At 41.2% G+C, this 13,908-nt stretch overlaps 3 protein-coding genes across 5 annotated transcripts in view; 2 read left to right on the forward strand and 1 right to left on the reverse strand.

Annotated features, from left to right (window-relative positions):
- hap1 (huntingtin associated protein 1) overlaps window positions 1-5,897 on the forward strand; it is a gene marked incomplete at its 5' end in the record, with an annotated part of 24,988 nt that extends 19,091 nt beyond the window's left edge. The window contains 4 exons of the mRNA XM_050045273.1: window positions 275-612; window positions 1,883-2,071; window positions 2,332-2,434; window positions 3,767-5,897. Of these exons, the coding sequence (XP_049901230.1) occupies window positions 275-612; window positions 1,883-2,071; window positions 2,332-2,434; window positions 3,767-4,163 (1,027 nt within the window). The remainder of the gene's footprint in view (window positions 1-274; window positions 613-1,882; window positions 2,072-2,331; window positions 2,435-3,766) is intronic.
- LOC126390483 (uncharacterized) lies at window positions 5,894-6,652 on the reverse strand. The gene is made up of 3 exons (XM_050044813.1): window positions 6,615-6,652; window positions 6,290-6,535; window positions 5,894-6,141 (listed from the first exon to the last, which is right to left on the reverse strand). Exons 2-3 carry the CDS (start codon window positions 6,531-6,533, stop codon window positions 6,065-6,067), a joined length of 321 nt encoding a protein of 106 aa, XP_049900770.1. The 5' UTR covers window positions 6,534-6,535; window positions 6,615-6,652; the 3' UTR covers window positions 5,894-6,064.
- A 5,098-nt stretch (window positions 6,653-11,750) lies between these two features.
- The window catches only part of LOC126390928 (keratin, type I cytoskeletal 19-like), an 8,195-nt gene continuing 6,037 nt past the window's right edge, over window positions 11,751-13,908 (forward strand). For all 3 annotated transcript variants that reach the window (XM_050045446.1, XM_050045448.1, XM_050045447.1), the window contains exons 1-2: window positions 11,751-12,100; window positions 13,271-13,399. In XM_050045446.1, coding sequence (XP_049901403.1) covers window positions 11,777-12,100; window positions 13,271-13,399 — 453 coding nt within the window. In that variant the 5' untranslated portion in view covers window positions 11,751-11,776. The remainder of the gene's footprint in view (window positions 12,101-13,270; window positions 13,400-13,908) is intronic.

A 13,908-nucleotide genomic window follows, 5' to 3' on the forward strand; every position in this document is an offset into this window, starting at 1 on the left:
AGTTCTGGCTACTGTGGTACAATATGTTGAAAGTATGTATTAATATCTGGCAGTATACATGTGTGACAATAGGCATATGTGTATAATAACAGTAGAAGTATGACTAATGACGGCAGCAGCAGCAGGAGGCATCTGGCAGGACCACGGCAGCAGCACAACCACACACGTCACGCTGTCCAGGCACCGCTGCGATATGAGTTAATCAATCAATTTACCCACTTAAAGGTCATCAGGATTAAAGCAGCTAAAACATTGTCACATCTATTCACCACAGTGTTAGTGGACCTAAGCGTCTGGGCCAGCCAGGCACACCAGGAGGCCAGGACCTCGAAGCCGCCTTGCGCAGCCTGTCAGCCCGCCAGCAGAACCATTCCTCTGAGCGGCCTTTCTTTGATGTGGAGCGTGAGCGTAAACTCAATGCCTTGGCAGCAAACTGCGATGAGGGCGAGGGCTCCAGTGGCTTCCTGACGCCAAATGACAGCCTGGTCTCGAGTCCAGCAGCATCGACGGGCACCAACTACTCCAACGGCAGCTCACGGCACTCCTGTGGCTCCTCAGGAGGATCCAGGTCCTACCTGCCCGACCGCCTGCAGATCGTCAAACCTCTGGAAGGTAAAAGCTTCAGGCTGAGACTGAGTCTTAATGATTTTTTGAAGTTTGTCCCAGTTTATATGGAGTTTTGGTAACAATCCAAACAAGACAAAGAACGCTGATCGTTAAACATCAGACTGTGATCCAAATTAAATACCACAGATGTGAAGCCACGCTTCTCATAAAAGTAAAAAGCATTCTTCATGGGTAGCAAGGCAACAGTTTAATTACATGATTACGTGACAAATCTATCGTAGCGTATAATATGCAAATACATTTGATGTTAGCGGCAGGAAGCTGATCAACAGTTGGTGGCGTTGACACTCCTGAGAAATGAAGAAGACTTACAGCATGCAAATATGGATGTAAACAATGAATGTAAATGTAACTTGTTAGCGCAAGAAAAAACTCCACACTGAACCTTTAACCACTGAGCCAACATAATATTATATGCCAAGATTTAATTTTCATATCAACATATGCATAATAACGTCACAACATAATATGGTTTGTGATTTTGGCTCACATCTCTCTTGACTTCTGAAGAATAATGAGACAATTTGGATCAGTTAAAACTATGCTTAAGAGTAAAATTTTTCATTTTTTATCACGACATATTTTAATTTGTTTTGTACCAGACTTTGCAACCATCAAGACCAGAATCTTTTGGGAGAATCTGCTATTTATAACATGGTACCTGCAAGTCTTTAAAAGATTTAAAAAGCATTGAATTGAATTTAAACAAAAAGGTTTTAAAAATTTCTACATTTAGTTTACAAAAGTCTTAGAGATTTTTGTTATTTCCTTTAGTTGACAAATGTTTTTGTGTCTGATTGCAAGCTGTCGAGAGATGTGACACACTCAGAAACTAAAAGTGGGATTATTGTGACAGTGGATTGTCCAGACAGGCGGCTGTCTAATCCTTTTTGGGGAGAAATGTGATAATATCATCCATATCATCTCTTCTGGTTTTCCATTATACTCTCATACATTGGCCTATGTAGTATTCTATGTGTGTGTGTAAGTCTTAAATTTAACTGTGAACATTACATTTTTAATTTTTGTACCCGAGCAAAGCTGACTTAGAATGTGTCTTGCTAAAAGTCAGTGCTGATGATGAAAACCATTTCAACCCTACTGTCAAACAAATTAGAAAGAAAGAAATATCTAACTTCTTGGGTTCAAGAGGCACATGATGTGAAATAAATCCTATTATTTCTAATAACATGTCACTGCATCAGCTGCAACAACATTTTTCAACCTCAGTTCCCTCTGACTCTCTTGTCATCAGGCTCGGTGACTCTGCACCAGTGGCAGCAGTTGGCCAAACCAAACCTGGGAGGCATCCTTCATCCACGTCCAGGCGTCTTGACTAAAGACTTCAGGGAGCTTGAGGTTGACATACAGCACGTCTACAGTCTGAACGACCTGGAGGAGGATGAACCAGACCTGTCGCAGCTCTCTGGAGCACATGGCATGGGTAAGATGCATGTAAACACACTTTACACATGCTACACAGCTCAACTAAGCTTCATCATTCCTGTTCATTAAATCCCCTCTAAAATTAATGTTCCCTGCTTTCTCTCCACCTCAGTGTTCAACTTTGCATTGTTTATGTCCCATTAATTGTGTAGTTGTACTTTAGTTCCCAGCTTCAGTGTCTCTTGTAGTTTTTCATTGACCTTCATTTTCTCCATGCGTAGTTTAATGCTCCTTTTCTCCCGCTTCATGACTTCGCAGTCTCTCCATCTGGTCCCAACCTCCCTCAGACCTCTCCCACTCATACCATTACCACCTGCCAAGTCCTCCAACCCTCCCTTCTCATCCCCTCCTTCTCCACTAGGTAAGAATATACATACTGTGAACAATTGTGACTGCTCCTGTGTGGGTTTTTTTGTGTTTTCTTCATGTATTTTCACAGCCCTGAAGTTAAAGGGACAGTTCACCTTGAAATCAAAAATATTTTTTTTTCTCTCACCTGTAGTGCTATTTATCAGTCTAGACTGTTTCAGTGTGAGTTGCAGAGTGTTTGAAGAAAATCGTTCCTACATGAAACTGCTCACAACAACGTTTGTGGATTATCTTGAGTAACGAGGTCATGATTTCTTGAGAGAGACATTGCTGTTGAATTTTTCAAATGTAGTTTTTTGGTGCTTTGAGCTCCACAAGCTGAGTGCCATCTAGCACCATGATACTGGAGAGCAGGCAGACATCTCTACTTCTGATACTGCCAACACTCGGCAACTCACACACAAACAGTCTAGATTGATAAACAGCTCTACAGGTAAGAGAGAAGATATGTCTTTTCCCCATTTTGGAGTGAACTGTCCCTTTAAGTTTTGGGGATTTTGTATTGTTGTGATGTACCTGAAATACCGTTATCTCTAAACAAGGAACTCGTAAAAAATATTATTCTATGTTCATTAATTAACAACTTCATTCTTGCAGCATCACTTTCATTCAATAAGTGTGGATGTTCCAGATTTCCAGTCTTCTACGCTGCTTTTCCTCCTCTTAACTTATGCTCTTTACCCGCACAGTGGCAGAAAACGTCTGCAGAGGCTCTTTCTCCAACTCTAAAAGTCGCCTTCGTGGCAAAGTAAGAGTCAGGGGTTATGGATGCACAATGAATGCTGGATTTCAGTATTAATAATGGAGGCACAGTACCATGTTTGTTTACCGAAAAAACAGCAAGGTTAATAATTTAAGGAGTGTTTGTGTAATGTCAGAAACTGAGATGTTTTCTGTGACCAAATTAAAATGATCGTAGCTAGTTCATGAAAAAATCATGCTCTGTGCTTCTTTCACCGCCGACTAACACTGCTTGAACTTGTTTGTACTCCTCACATATAATTGGCATGTTACACAACATTTTAATGCCTCTTGCCGTTTCCAGGTTTTCATCTCATCAAACCACCAGATGCTGTGTCATCACCGCCACCAAACTAACATCATGTTTATCCATCTTACAGCAGTGATAGACACACTAACAGGAAATGGACTAACTGCAACTTTTTACATTGTATTGTTTTTTATTATCTGTGAATGAGCTTGCATGTTCGTGCAACAAGACACAGCTTAGATTTCTCATCTGCTGTTTTTTTTTTTTTTTAATTAATTTATTTTTTTTAAATTAGATTAAAGTTAATTACTGTGTTTTTTTTTCTGTTTGCAGCCTTCACTCTTTCGGCCTGCCATCTTGTGGGAACTGTGAGCTCGTGAGCACTTCGTCGCCATCCCACCAGCAACACTTTGGCCTGCAAGGCCGGACCACCACCACCACCACCACAAACGTATCCACTTCATCACCGGGACTCCTGCAGCTGCTGCAAGAACGTGGCATCTCAGCCTCACCTTATCCTCACAACTACCTGCACCACAGCCATAGCACAAAACCTTCACCCTCCACAGCAAAAGACAAAGGTGGAGGCTCACCGTCGGACAAAGAGGGGAGAAGGAACATTTTTAGTTTGAACTTGGTGGAGAAGCTTCAAGGTCTGGGCCTACACCGAGTGGCAGCCTGGGGGATGACGGACCGCAGTGGGAAAGAGAAGCAGTCAGTCGTCCTCTAAAAGTTTGATGAAGACTGTTCATCACTTCCTCCTGTCTTATTCACCGTAGTGACTTTGTACCCAGCCATGTGATCCCCACGGGGCTGTTCAGGGCCCGCAGCTCTGGTGTCTTGAAAACAAAAGCCACAGAATGTGCTAGAGCCATACTTTAAGTTGTCGGTAGTGTATAGTAATATTCTTTTCAATGAATGTGTGTACAGTAGTTGTGTGTGTGTGTGTTGAACATCTTCATCTCAGGAAAATCACCTGATTACCTGATCACTAGTCTGTTTGACTGCAACCTGCAGAGATAGCTTCTTTTTACACAAAAAAAGAAACATCCGAAAGATAAAAAATTTCTACAGTGTTTCGTGATTGTCATTTTACACATTTTTTTTTCCAGCCACTGGTTTTAAAAAAACCTCATCACTTGTTTTTTTGTGTGTGTGGTTGTTTCCAAAGTGGAACATCACTTATGTGTATATAACAAAGTTGTCATTTGGGAAAGATAAAAAAAGACTGTGCAGTAAATTATTGTTAGTTGAAACGGCAAACCAAACCAATGCTGTCTGGGGCTGGGTATCGTTTTAAAAATGAACATACCAGTATCAATACCAGTTTCCTTTAAGTGATACTGATACCAGCCGAGTACTTTATGTGATACCTTTTATTTCTACTTCTGTCGATACTCATGTGAACGGAAGTATTCAGTTGCTTAAAATGCAACAGACGTGTATAATCATACTTTTGACCATTGGTGCCACCATGGCACATTAAAGCAGCTCAACTTCACCACAACTGTATGAGTTGTAGCTGCTGTGGTAGTGGGACAGTCACACGTCCCATTAAATTGGCTGCAAGCAAAAATTGTCATTTTTTTCTAGATCCTGATACAAAAAGGATCAAATACAGGTATCATTTGACTGGGGAAGTTTCAATGCTACTTGGTACTGGGTTATTTTTTTTAATTTTTTTATTTTTTCATTAGTTAAAGGTATGGAGTACCGATACCCAGCCCTAATGCTGTCACACTGAAGAACTTTCAAATGCACTAGAACACACTCTGGTCTTCCTGCTTATTAGCTGCTACACTGAGGAAAGCATGTTGTATATAAGATTGTCAGATGTACTGAATTAAACACTTGAGAAATTGATGAAGAGGCATTTTGATGCACTGACCGAACTGGGAAATGTTTATGAATCACGTAGCACGTGTTGTTATGGCTGCATACAGTAAGGTGTCACCTGCGACCTTGTGAGCTTTATCCTGAGCCAGACCTCACCAAAAATAAATCAGGTTTATCACGCATCATCAAAGAAGAAGCAATATGTATATTTACTTCACTGCGTTGACCGAAACTCTTGCTTGTACAAATCTGCTGCATTTCACGTCATCAGGAATTTTGAAATTTGCTGGGATGTAAATGAAATTGACATAATTTTGGGCATTCGGAGTGAATCGGCCGTGATGTTAAGGGGAACCCTCATTTAAAGTAGAGTGGTCCTGATTATTTAAACGGCATGTTTCTTTGAGATCTTTCTGAACAATCAGCTGTAGCAAAAAGGCATAGGATACTGTGGATTAAAAAGGGAAAAAATCATAAACACAGGTTCTGATGATTTGTGTTCTGACTTGAATCAACCAAACCACTGTTTCGCTGCACTACTGTTTGCTCTGTTCTGTGTTAGCGTCACAGCTGTACATGTCAGTGTGTGTATAAACTGTACCACCTGTGAATAAACCTTTGCATTTCCATCCAGTACAGTTTGCTCTCTGTTACCTCCTGGCAGTGATGACAGATGTGACTACTGTGATAATTCTGCAAAAAGGTTTTATTTATAAAGTTGCAGTGAGAGTAAAACATTGACTTTGTATAAAATGTGAACAAGAAGCAGCGAGGCTGAGCTCTCATCGCCGTGTCTCACTCTGCGCTGCGGCGTCCGAAGTCCACCCAGCCCTGGTAGTCCCGATCCAGCATGCACTCAGAGTTCATCATCTCTGTGAACAAACCATTCCTACATGAACCACACACACACGGGTTCAGTAAACACATCTAAGCACCTCTTGGATCTCTGCCCACGTATTCGTTTATCAAATGTCACAAGTGAAGCGGGAAGGAACTTTCACACCCATACCCACAGCATACCTGAGATGGCTTGCATTATTTGTTTGGTCATAATCTCCCGTTCATCCTCTGAAAGGTGTGCCCGTCTCTCCATTCGTGCAGAGACAGCCTGAGGCGCCGGCTCCTGTCTGCCACCAGTGCCTCTCACTTTCTCCCTCTTGGCTAGGAGCTGCTGTAGTAGATGAGTGTCTTCAGCCTCTCCAGCTGCACAGGATACCAGCAGTGCAACCAGCAGTGCAAACACCACAATAACTTTCCCTGACATGTCTGTGTACAAGAAGAAAAAAAAAAGATTTACTATATCACCATAAGACAAAACAGTCTAAGAATGAATGAAAGAAGTTACCTCTGACGACTGAATGAAGTAAGTGCACAACAAAACCCAACAAGTGTGATGCTTCTGGTGCACGCTGAGCAGATCGACTCCTTTTATACCACGAGTTTGGTGTGAGCAATATGTCCCCAAATCAAAGACAGATAACAGTGTTCACTGATTGATTGGTGGACGGATGCATTGGGAGGATGTGCGTACAGGAAGTGACGGATGACTACACCCACAAATCCATTACTAAGCTTCTGACTTACCTGGAAAGGCCTTTTTTTGCACCGCAATAACAATAAAACGAGTCAATGGGTTTACATAAGAAATCCAATACAGAGGACCTGATGTAACCGTGTAGCCATTGAAGACTGGTGTTCTTAACTGGCGTCCTCTGATCAGATGTCTCCTCTCTAAGGATTAGACAAAGGATTAGACACATGTTGGACAATACTTTATTTCCCATTCCCATGTAGCATCTGCGTGCCTTCATTTCAACACTGTACAGGCTTTAGACATCTGTTTTCATTTGAAGAAAGTAGCTTGATGATGATGAATCTAATTTGATAAAAAAAAGCAAAGTGTTTATACTTTAATGATCACTTGGAGCTGATTATTGCCTTCACCACGTCACAATGTGGCCTGGACTTTCCACATGACGTACACTCTACCCTTTTAGTAAAAATACTACAGAGCGTGGTTGACGTTAGCGCTGTTTACATACTGTATAGATTTTCTACAAGTGGCCCTGTTATTGTGTATCCAGTTGTTACTAACAACCATGGGCGGATCAGGAGAGAATGGGCCCCTGGGCACAGATACAGAAAGGCCCCACCACCTCTCGTACATAGAAGCAAGACACACAGACTTTGTCCTGGTTTTGCCTATTTTGTTGTTGTTGTTTTGCGTCTTTAAGTTAATATGCTCCTCTTCGTGGTTTTGTGTCTCTATTGTTTGTGGTCAGTTTGTATCTCCTTGTGGTTGCTTTGCATCTCTTCATCGTTTTGTGTCTCTTAGTGGTTGTTTTGTGTTTCTCCAAGGTATTTTGTGTCCTTTTTTGGTCCTTTTGTGTCTCTTTGCATTTATTTTGTGTCTCTTTGTAGCTGTTTTGTGTTTCTCCAAGGTATTTTTGTGCCTTTTTTTTTGGTCATTTTGTGGTTGTTTTGTTTTTCTGCAAGGTGTTTTTGTGTCTTTTTTTGGTAGAGTTATGTCTCTTTGTAGTTGTTTTGTGTTCCTCTGAGGTATTTTTGTGTCTTTTCATTTTTTTTTGTCTCTTTGCAGTTGTTTTGTGTTTCTCCATGGTATTTTTTTGTGTCTTTTTTTGGTCGTTTTGTGTCTCTTTGCAGGCGTTTTGTGTTTCTCCAAGATGTTTTTGTGTCTTTTTTTTGTCGTTTTGTGTCTCTTTGTAGTTGTTTGTGTTTCTCCGAGGTATTTTTGTGTCTTTTTTTTTGGTTTTGTGTCTTCGTGTAGTTGTTTTCTGTTTTTACAAGGTATTTTGTGTCTTTTCTTGATAATTTCGTGCCTCTTTGTGGTTGTCTTGCCTCTTTTTGTAATTATCCTTTGATCTTTTGTAGTCGTTTTGTCCCTTTTGTAGTTATTTTGTGTCTTTGTAGCTGTTTGTATCTCTTTGAGATAATTTTGTCTTTTTTGGTCATTATTTGTCTCTTTGTGGTTGTTTTGCCCCTTTTTGTAGTTATTGTGTGTCTTTTTGTGGTAGTTTAAGTTCTTTGCAGTTCTTTTCGTATCCTTGAGGTAATTTTGTGTCTTCTTTGGTAATTTTGTTTCTCTTTGCAGTAGTTTTGCCCCTTTTGTAGTTATTTTCTGTGTCCTTGCAGTTCCTTTGTATCGCTTTGTGGTCTTTTTGTGTCTCCCTCTGGTCATTTTGAGTCTCTTTCTGGTCAGCATTTGATCATTTAGGTGACACTTTGCAAGTGAAGGCCAGGGGGGCCCTGACACTTTTGGCCCCTAGTCCTGTGCCCGATAGGCCTGTTCATTAATCCATCCATGTTGACACCATGCATCATGTCTAGAAAAGCAGATCCAACATGAACGCAGTCTCAGAATATTTTCTACCAGGCAGTGAAAGCATCATCTGTCAGGTGGATTTTCTTGAGTAGCACTGACTGAGTGTGTGAATAGAAGTGACAGCCACACAATGAAAAGGTGATAATGTGCGTGCCTGGGCTCACCTGCAGACAACATCTCAGGATGTGCTGACTAATGAGTAATTCTGAGCAGCCTTACAGTGAATTAAACCCTGCACTTGAGACAAGAGCCTACCGGTTGTTGGAATGATTCTCGGAAACTTAATTTGACCTTATGTCATTATTCCTAATAATCCTGAGGTGGAAAGACAATCACTGGTCTCATATTTGACATTTATGCTCTTCATACACCGACGTGACACACACCCATTACTGAAATCTGATAAATGTCCCAGACACCACAAACTGTAGACAGCTTGTTCCTTTCCACCTGTTGCCCAGGTCAGGTTGAAATGTGTACACACCCTCGTTATCAGGCAGTAGATGCTCATCGCTGCTTTTTGTTTATTTTCACACTCTTATTTTCACATTCTTTACATTTAAAGCTGCAGGGCTTGTAAGGTTGGTGAGAGGTTATCGTGGGCCGTTTACTTGTGCTGCTGTAGCTGCTCATCTCTCTTTCATATTTTGGGTCCCAAAAAGGGTTTCCTCATATTTTTATTATTCATTCATCTTCTAACCGCTTCATCCTCTTGAGGGTCGCGGGGGGGCTGGAGCCTATCCCAGCTGACATCGGGCGAGAGGCAGGGTACACCCTGGACAGGTCGCCAGACTATCACAGGGCTGACACATAGAGACAAACAACCATTCACACTCACATTCACACCTATGGACAATTTAGAGTTATCAATTAACCTAGTCCCCAATCTGCATGTCTTTGGACTGTGGGAGGAAGCCGGAGTGCCCGGAGAGAACCCACGCTGACACGGGGAGAACATGCAAACTCCGCACAGAAGGGCTCCCACGCCCGGGATCGAACCGGCAACCCTCTTGCTGTGAGGCGAGAGTGCTAACCACCACACCACCATGCCGCCCATATTTTTATTAACCCTTTCTAAAAAAAAAAAATCCACAATAAAGCACTGAAAGCTGATTTTTTAGATTATTTTACTGCAGTTAATGAAACAGAAATGGATTAACTACAAGTCATTTACTGAGACTGATGTTAACATTGTTACTCACACAAATTAACTATTGAATTATTGAAATAACATGTTGCTGAATTCATTCATTTAAGCTTCACATTAAAACAAAAATAACTCTATTGGAAAGCCTTGGATTATGATACTAAATACAGATCTTAAGTATAGCTAGTGTCTGTCTTGGAATACTTTTTTAAAAGTTATTGTCTTTAACATGGATGTGAGTGGAAGCCATAAAATTATAGTGTGCAACGTGTTGCTTTGGTTTTTTCCCCTGATGGGTGTGTTCCACTGCAGATCGAGATGCTTTTTAGATTCTTGTGTCAATCACAGGAAATTGTATAACTGACTGCATGTTAGATAAACTCGTGAAAAAGGTGTGACTGTTTGTGTGTTTGTGTGTGTGTGTTTACAGCGTCAAGTGGGCAGTCTGTGTGTCTTGCTTTTGTCTACGTCCTCTGCTTCTTTGGAACATCTTCATTATCCAAAGAAAACATAAAGCAATTAAGAAGAACCCGTTTGTGATGGTTAAAAACTCAACACTCATTTTCTCAGCCACTCCATTCGCAGGTTTGATGATGACAGTGACGATGGTGCAGGTAGCAGTGAGAAATGTGGATGTGATTAAACCAAGCATCATTAGCAACCCAAACACTGGAATAAACGTTGGCATTGTACATTTTCACGAACCATGGATATAAAACATTTGTACGGTATTATCTAATGTATGTATGTTTCTTTTCCTTTCAAAGTGTGGTTAGGTTTAGGCAAAAAACAACAACACTTGGTTATGGTCTGGAAAAGATCATGTTTTGGCTCAAAATACCTGCTTCTGGGGGCATAACGCTGGCTACAAACACAGTAATGTCTCAGTAAAAATCAGCTGCTTTTTGTGCCACCATCCCCACGTTTGGTGGCTAAAAAGTCGCTAGGAACGTAGCAATGACTCACGATCTTGTTGTTTGAAGGTCTCAAACACTGATCGTCTTGCCCATGCTGTTCACCGTCCCATGTTGACATGATACCTATGAAACATACAAATATAATGTATCCATGGTTTGCAGAAAAATACATGTAAAATTATTACTGAGCACTGTTGTGCTCTGGGTGAATATCATTAATAGGTTCAGTTGTTGTGGACGCAGCTTGCAGGATGTCTGAGGACAGGAGAGCTGCGCCCGCTCGTACAGTAGCTGCAGTATGCAAACTGCTGCTATTATGCTTCCTTCTGATAACATCTACACACTTCTACATAAAAACGGTTGGTCTCCTTGATGTGGTTATGTGTTGACCTCAATTTAAGACTCCAAAAACAAAGACAGTTAAATTGCACATTAGCCACCATAATGTACTTGTCATACCAGATCAAGTAAGGCTGGTAGGTGCAGTATGTGACTGAGAAGAAAGAGTGTTGATTTATCCCAAGATGCTTTGGGTTGGTCACCACATCAAAGCATCGGTAGGCTACTTATATTTATTACTCATCTATCAACTATTTTTCTCCAGAACTCATACTGCACCTTTAAGAAAGGTTTTGTTTTATAGCTCAACTTTTCATTTAGGAAGATTTGTGTTATGTCTTCCATCTAAAGAAACATAGTCTCACTTTAAGTATTTTCTCTCAAGGCTGTGTAGACTGTGTGTGGTTAGAAATGCCAGAGCAGACTTTCTGGCACTGCTTGAGTATAATGGTGGAAAAACAGAAAAACAATTATCTTCATGCATGGCTGGATGTTAGTCTTATCAGTTACGCATCAAACTACCTAATGACATGTTCAACCTGTCTATCACAAAGCGCCACCTATGCTACTGAACACACCTAAAAAAAAAAAAAAACTTCAGATCTGCATACCACACATTGTTGTGGCATGGGGCCAGTCTGCCTCCTTCTCTCAGAGTCCTATAAAATGTCCAGTTGTCTCAGGCAGAGGCACTCCTCGGAGACTCTCCAGCCCTGCTCATCACCTCCAGGTCACCTCCACCTCCACCTTCACCTCTCACCATGTCTCTCTCTCTGGGCCGCCAGAGCAGCAGCAGCTACAGCTCCCGCAGCATCTCCAGCTCCCGCAGCATCTCCAGCAGCAGCGTCAGCAAAGGGATGCAGCTGGTCGGAGGCGGACAGACCCGCATCTCCACCGGCGGGATCTTCCAGGACCGCGCTCCCAGCATGTACGGAGGCGCGGGAGGTTACGGGACACGCATCTCCCAGTCCTACTCGATCTTCTCCGGGTCGCAGAACGGAGCGTTCAACGAGTCCGCAGTGATCAGTAATGAGAAGTTCACCATGCAGAACCTCAACGACCGCCTGGCCTCCTACCTGGAGAAGGTAAGCCGTGATGATGATGATGATGATGATACAAATTGCTGCACCATCCTTTGAGATTATGGAATGTTTTTTTTTTTTTAACAACTGCATCAATACATTTTAATGTAATTCAATGGGGCTCAATTTGCTCCATGTGATAGTGCATGATCTGACCTAACGCCAACACAGCACAACACAACTTTAAAGGGCAGGTTCATGATTTTTCAAGTCTGTCTTAAAACACAAGTCAAGTGCTCACATCAACAATTAAACAGGTTTTGATCGCTGTAATAAATCCTCCTCTTCACAATGGCCTTTAATAGAAACATACTAATGCACTTACAGTGTAAGTGATGGGGGATGAAGTCCACAGTCCTCTCTGTGCAAATAGGCCTATTTATTCCAGCATCAAATCTAAATAAATATATGACCTTGTATTAACTGCTGGCTGGATGAAGACTTGGCTCTCGCAGTGCTATTTGACAAAAGTAGCAGCATTGTCTCTTATTACACCCTGGTGTTTGTGTTTAATGGAATAAAGATTAGTATAAAGGTAAGGGGCCTCTTGAAATCTTGCCTGGCAGTGGTGGACTAGATACATTTACTCATGTACTGACCTTACTTAATTACAACACTGCGAACTGAACATTACACATTTATGTCACTTTATATATGCAAACAACTACATTTAAGAAGCAAATGTTTTATGTTTTATGCTTATATTTTTAATTGAGAGTTACTTTGCAGATTATGATATAAAAACCCTACAATAAGTCGAAATTATTGTAAGATAAAGTAAACAAAAATACATACATTTACTTAAGATACTTAAATGCTTCTTGAATGCATCAGTGAGTAATAATACACCACTGACAGGATAATAAAGTTCTCTTACTTTTGATACTTTAAGGCCATTTTTGTTGATTTTACAGACATAACCTTAGAACAAGTAAATAATTAAGTGGAGTATTTGAATACTTCTTCTATCACAGTTCGTGACGAAGTAAAGATAGTCTGTGTACCTTAATCTTAAACCAACAAACACAGGAAAAAAGAAATGTGCTTCCAAGCGCCACCCAGGAGTAATGAACCAGAGCCAAAGTGTTTTATGAATAGACCCATCTGTCATCTGTCATCCGTCATTTGTCATCTGCCACTGTGTGACATCACCCTCTGGTTGTGTGTGTGCAGGTGCGCTCCCTGGAGGCAGCCAACAGGACGCTGGAACTGCAGATCAGAGAGTACTATGAAAAGAGAGCTCCTAGTGTCTCCAAAGACTTCAGCGCCTACTTCGCCACCATCACTGACCTTCGAGTTCAGGTACTGCTCACATTATTCACGTCATGACACATTAAAAAAAAACTGACAAAACTATTCTGCAATAGAAAAACCAATAGACACAGTCAGCAGTTGCACCCACAAAATTTTAATGTGGGTGGCCAGATGAGGTCACAGAAATTCTTGGTGTGGCACACCAAAACCGAAAGCCAGAACCTAATTTCAGGAATTTGATTATGCTTTTGACGTAGGCTAGTTAAAAACCATGTCAATGTGTGACATGTGTACTTAAAGATTCAAACACTGATATATGCTGCAGTGTCTTATCTTACTATCTTACTATATAATGACGAAAGCTCTGTCTGTGTGTGTGTCTGTGTGTCTGTCCCACGTTTTTCTCCTCACTGACTTGGTCAATCCATGTGAAATTTGGCACAGTGGTAGAGGGTCATGGGAGGATGCAAATGAAGCAATATTACATCAATTGGCCAAAGGGGGGCGCTATAGCAACCGATTGAAATTGCAAACTTTGAATGGGCATATCTCATGCC

The sequence above is a fragment of the Epinephelus moara genome, chromosome 5 (assembly GCF_006386435.1).
Source record: "Epinephelus moara isolate mb chromosome 5, YSFRI_EMoa_1.0, whole genome shotgun sequence".
In the NCBI taxonomy this organism is placed as follows: domain Eukaryota; kingdom Metazoa; phylum Chordata; class Actinopteri; order Perciformes; family Serranidae; genus Epinephelus; species Epinephelus moara.

What these genes read in the sequence shown, in the direction of transcription:
- LOC126390483 (XM_050044813.1), bottom strand. Translation starts at nt 6,533, where the DNA reads ATGTCAGGGAAAGTTATTGTGGTGTTTGCACTGCTGGTTGCACTGCTG. An exon ending in AATAATGCAAGCCATCTCAG is followed by an intron (nt 6,142 to 6,289) that starts GTATGCTGTGGG and finishes GTTTGTTCACAG; the next exon opens with AGATGATGAACTCTGAGTGC.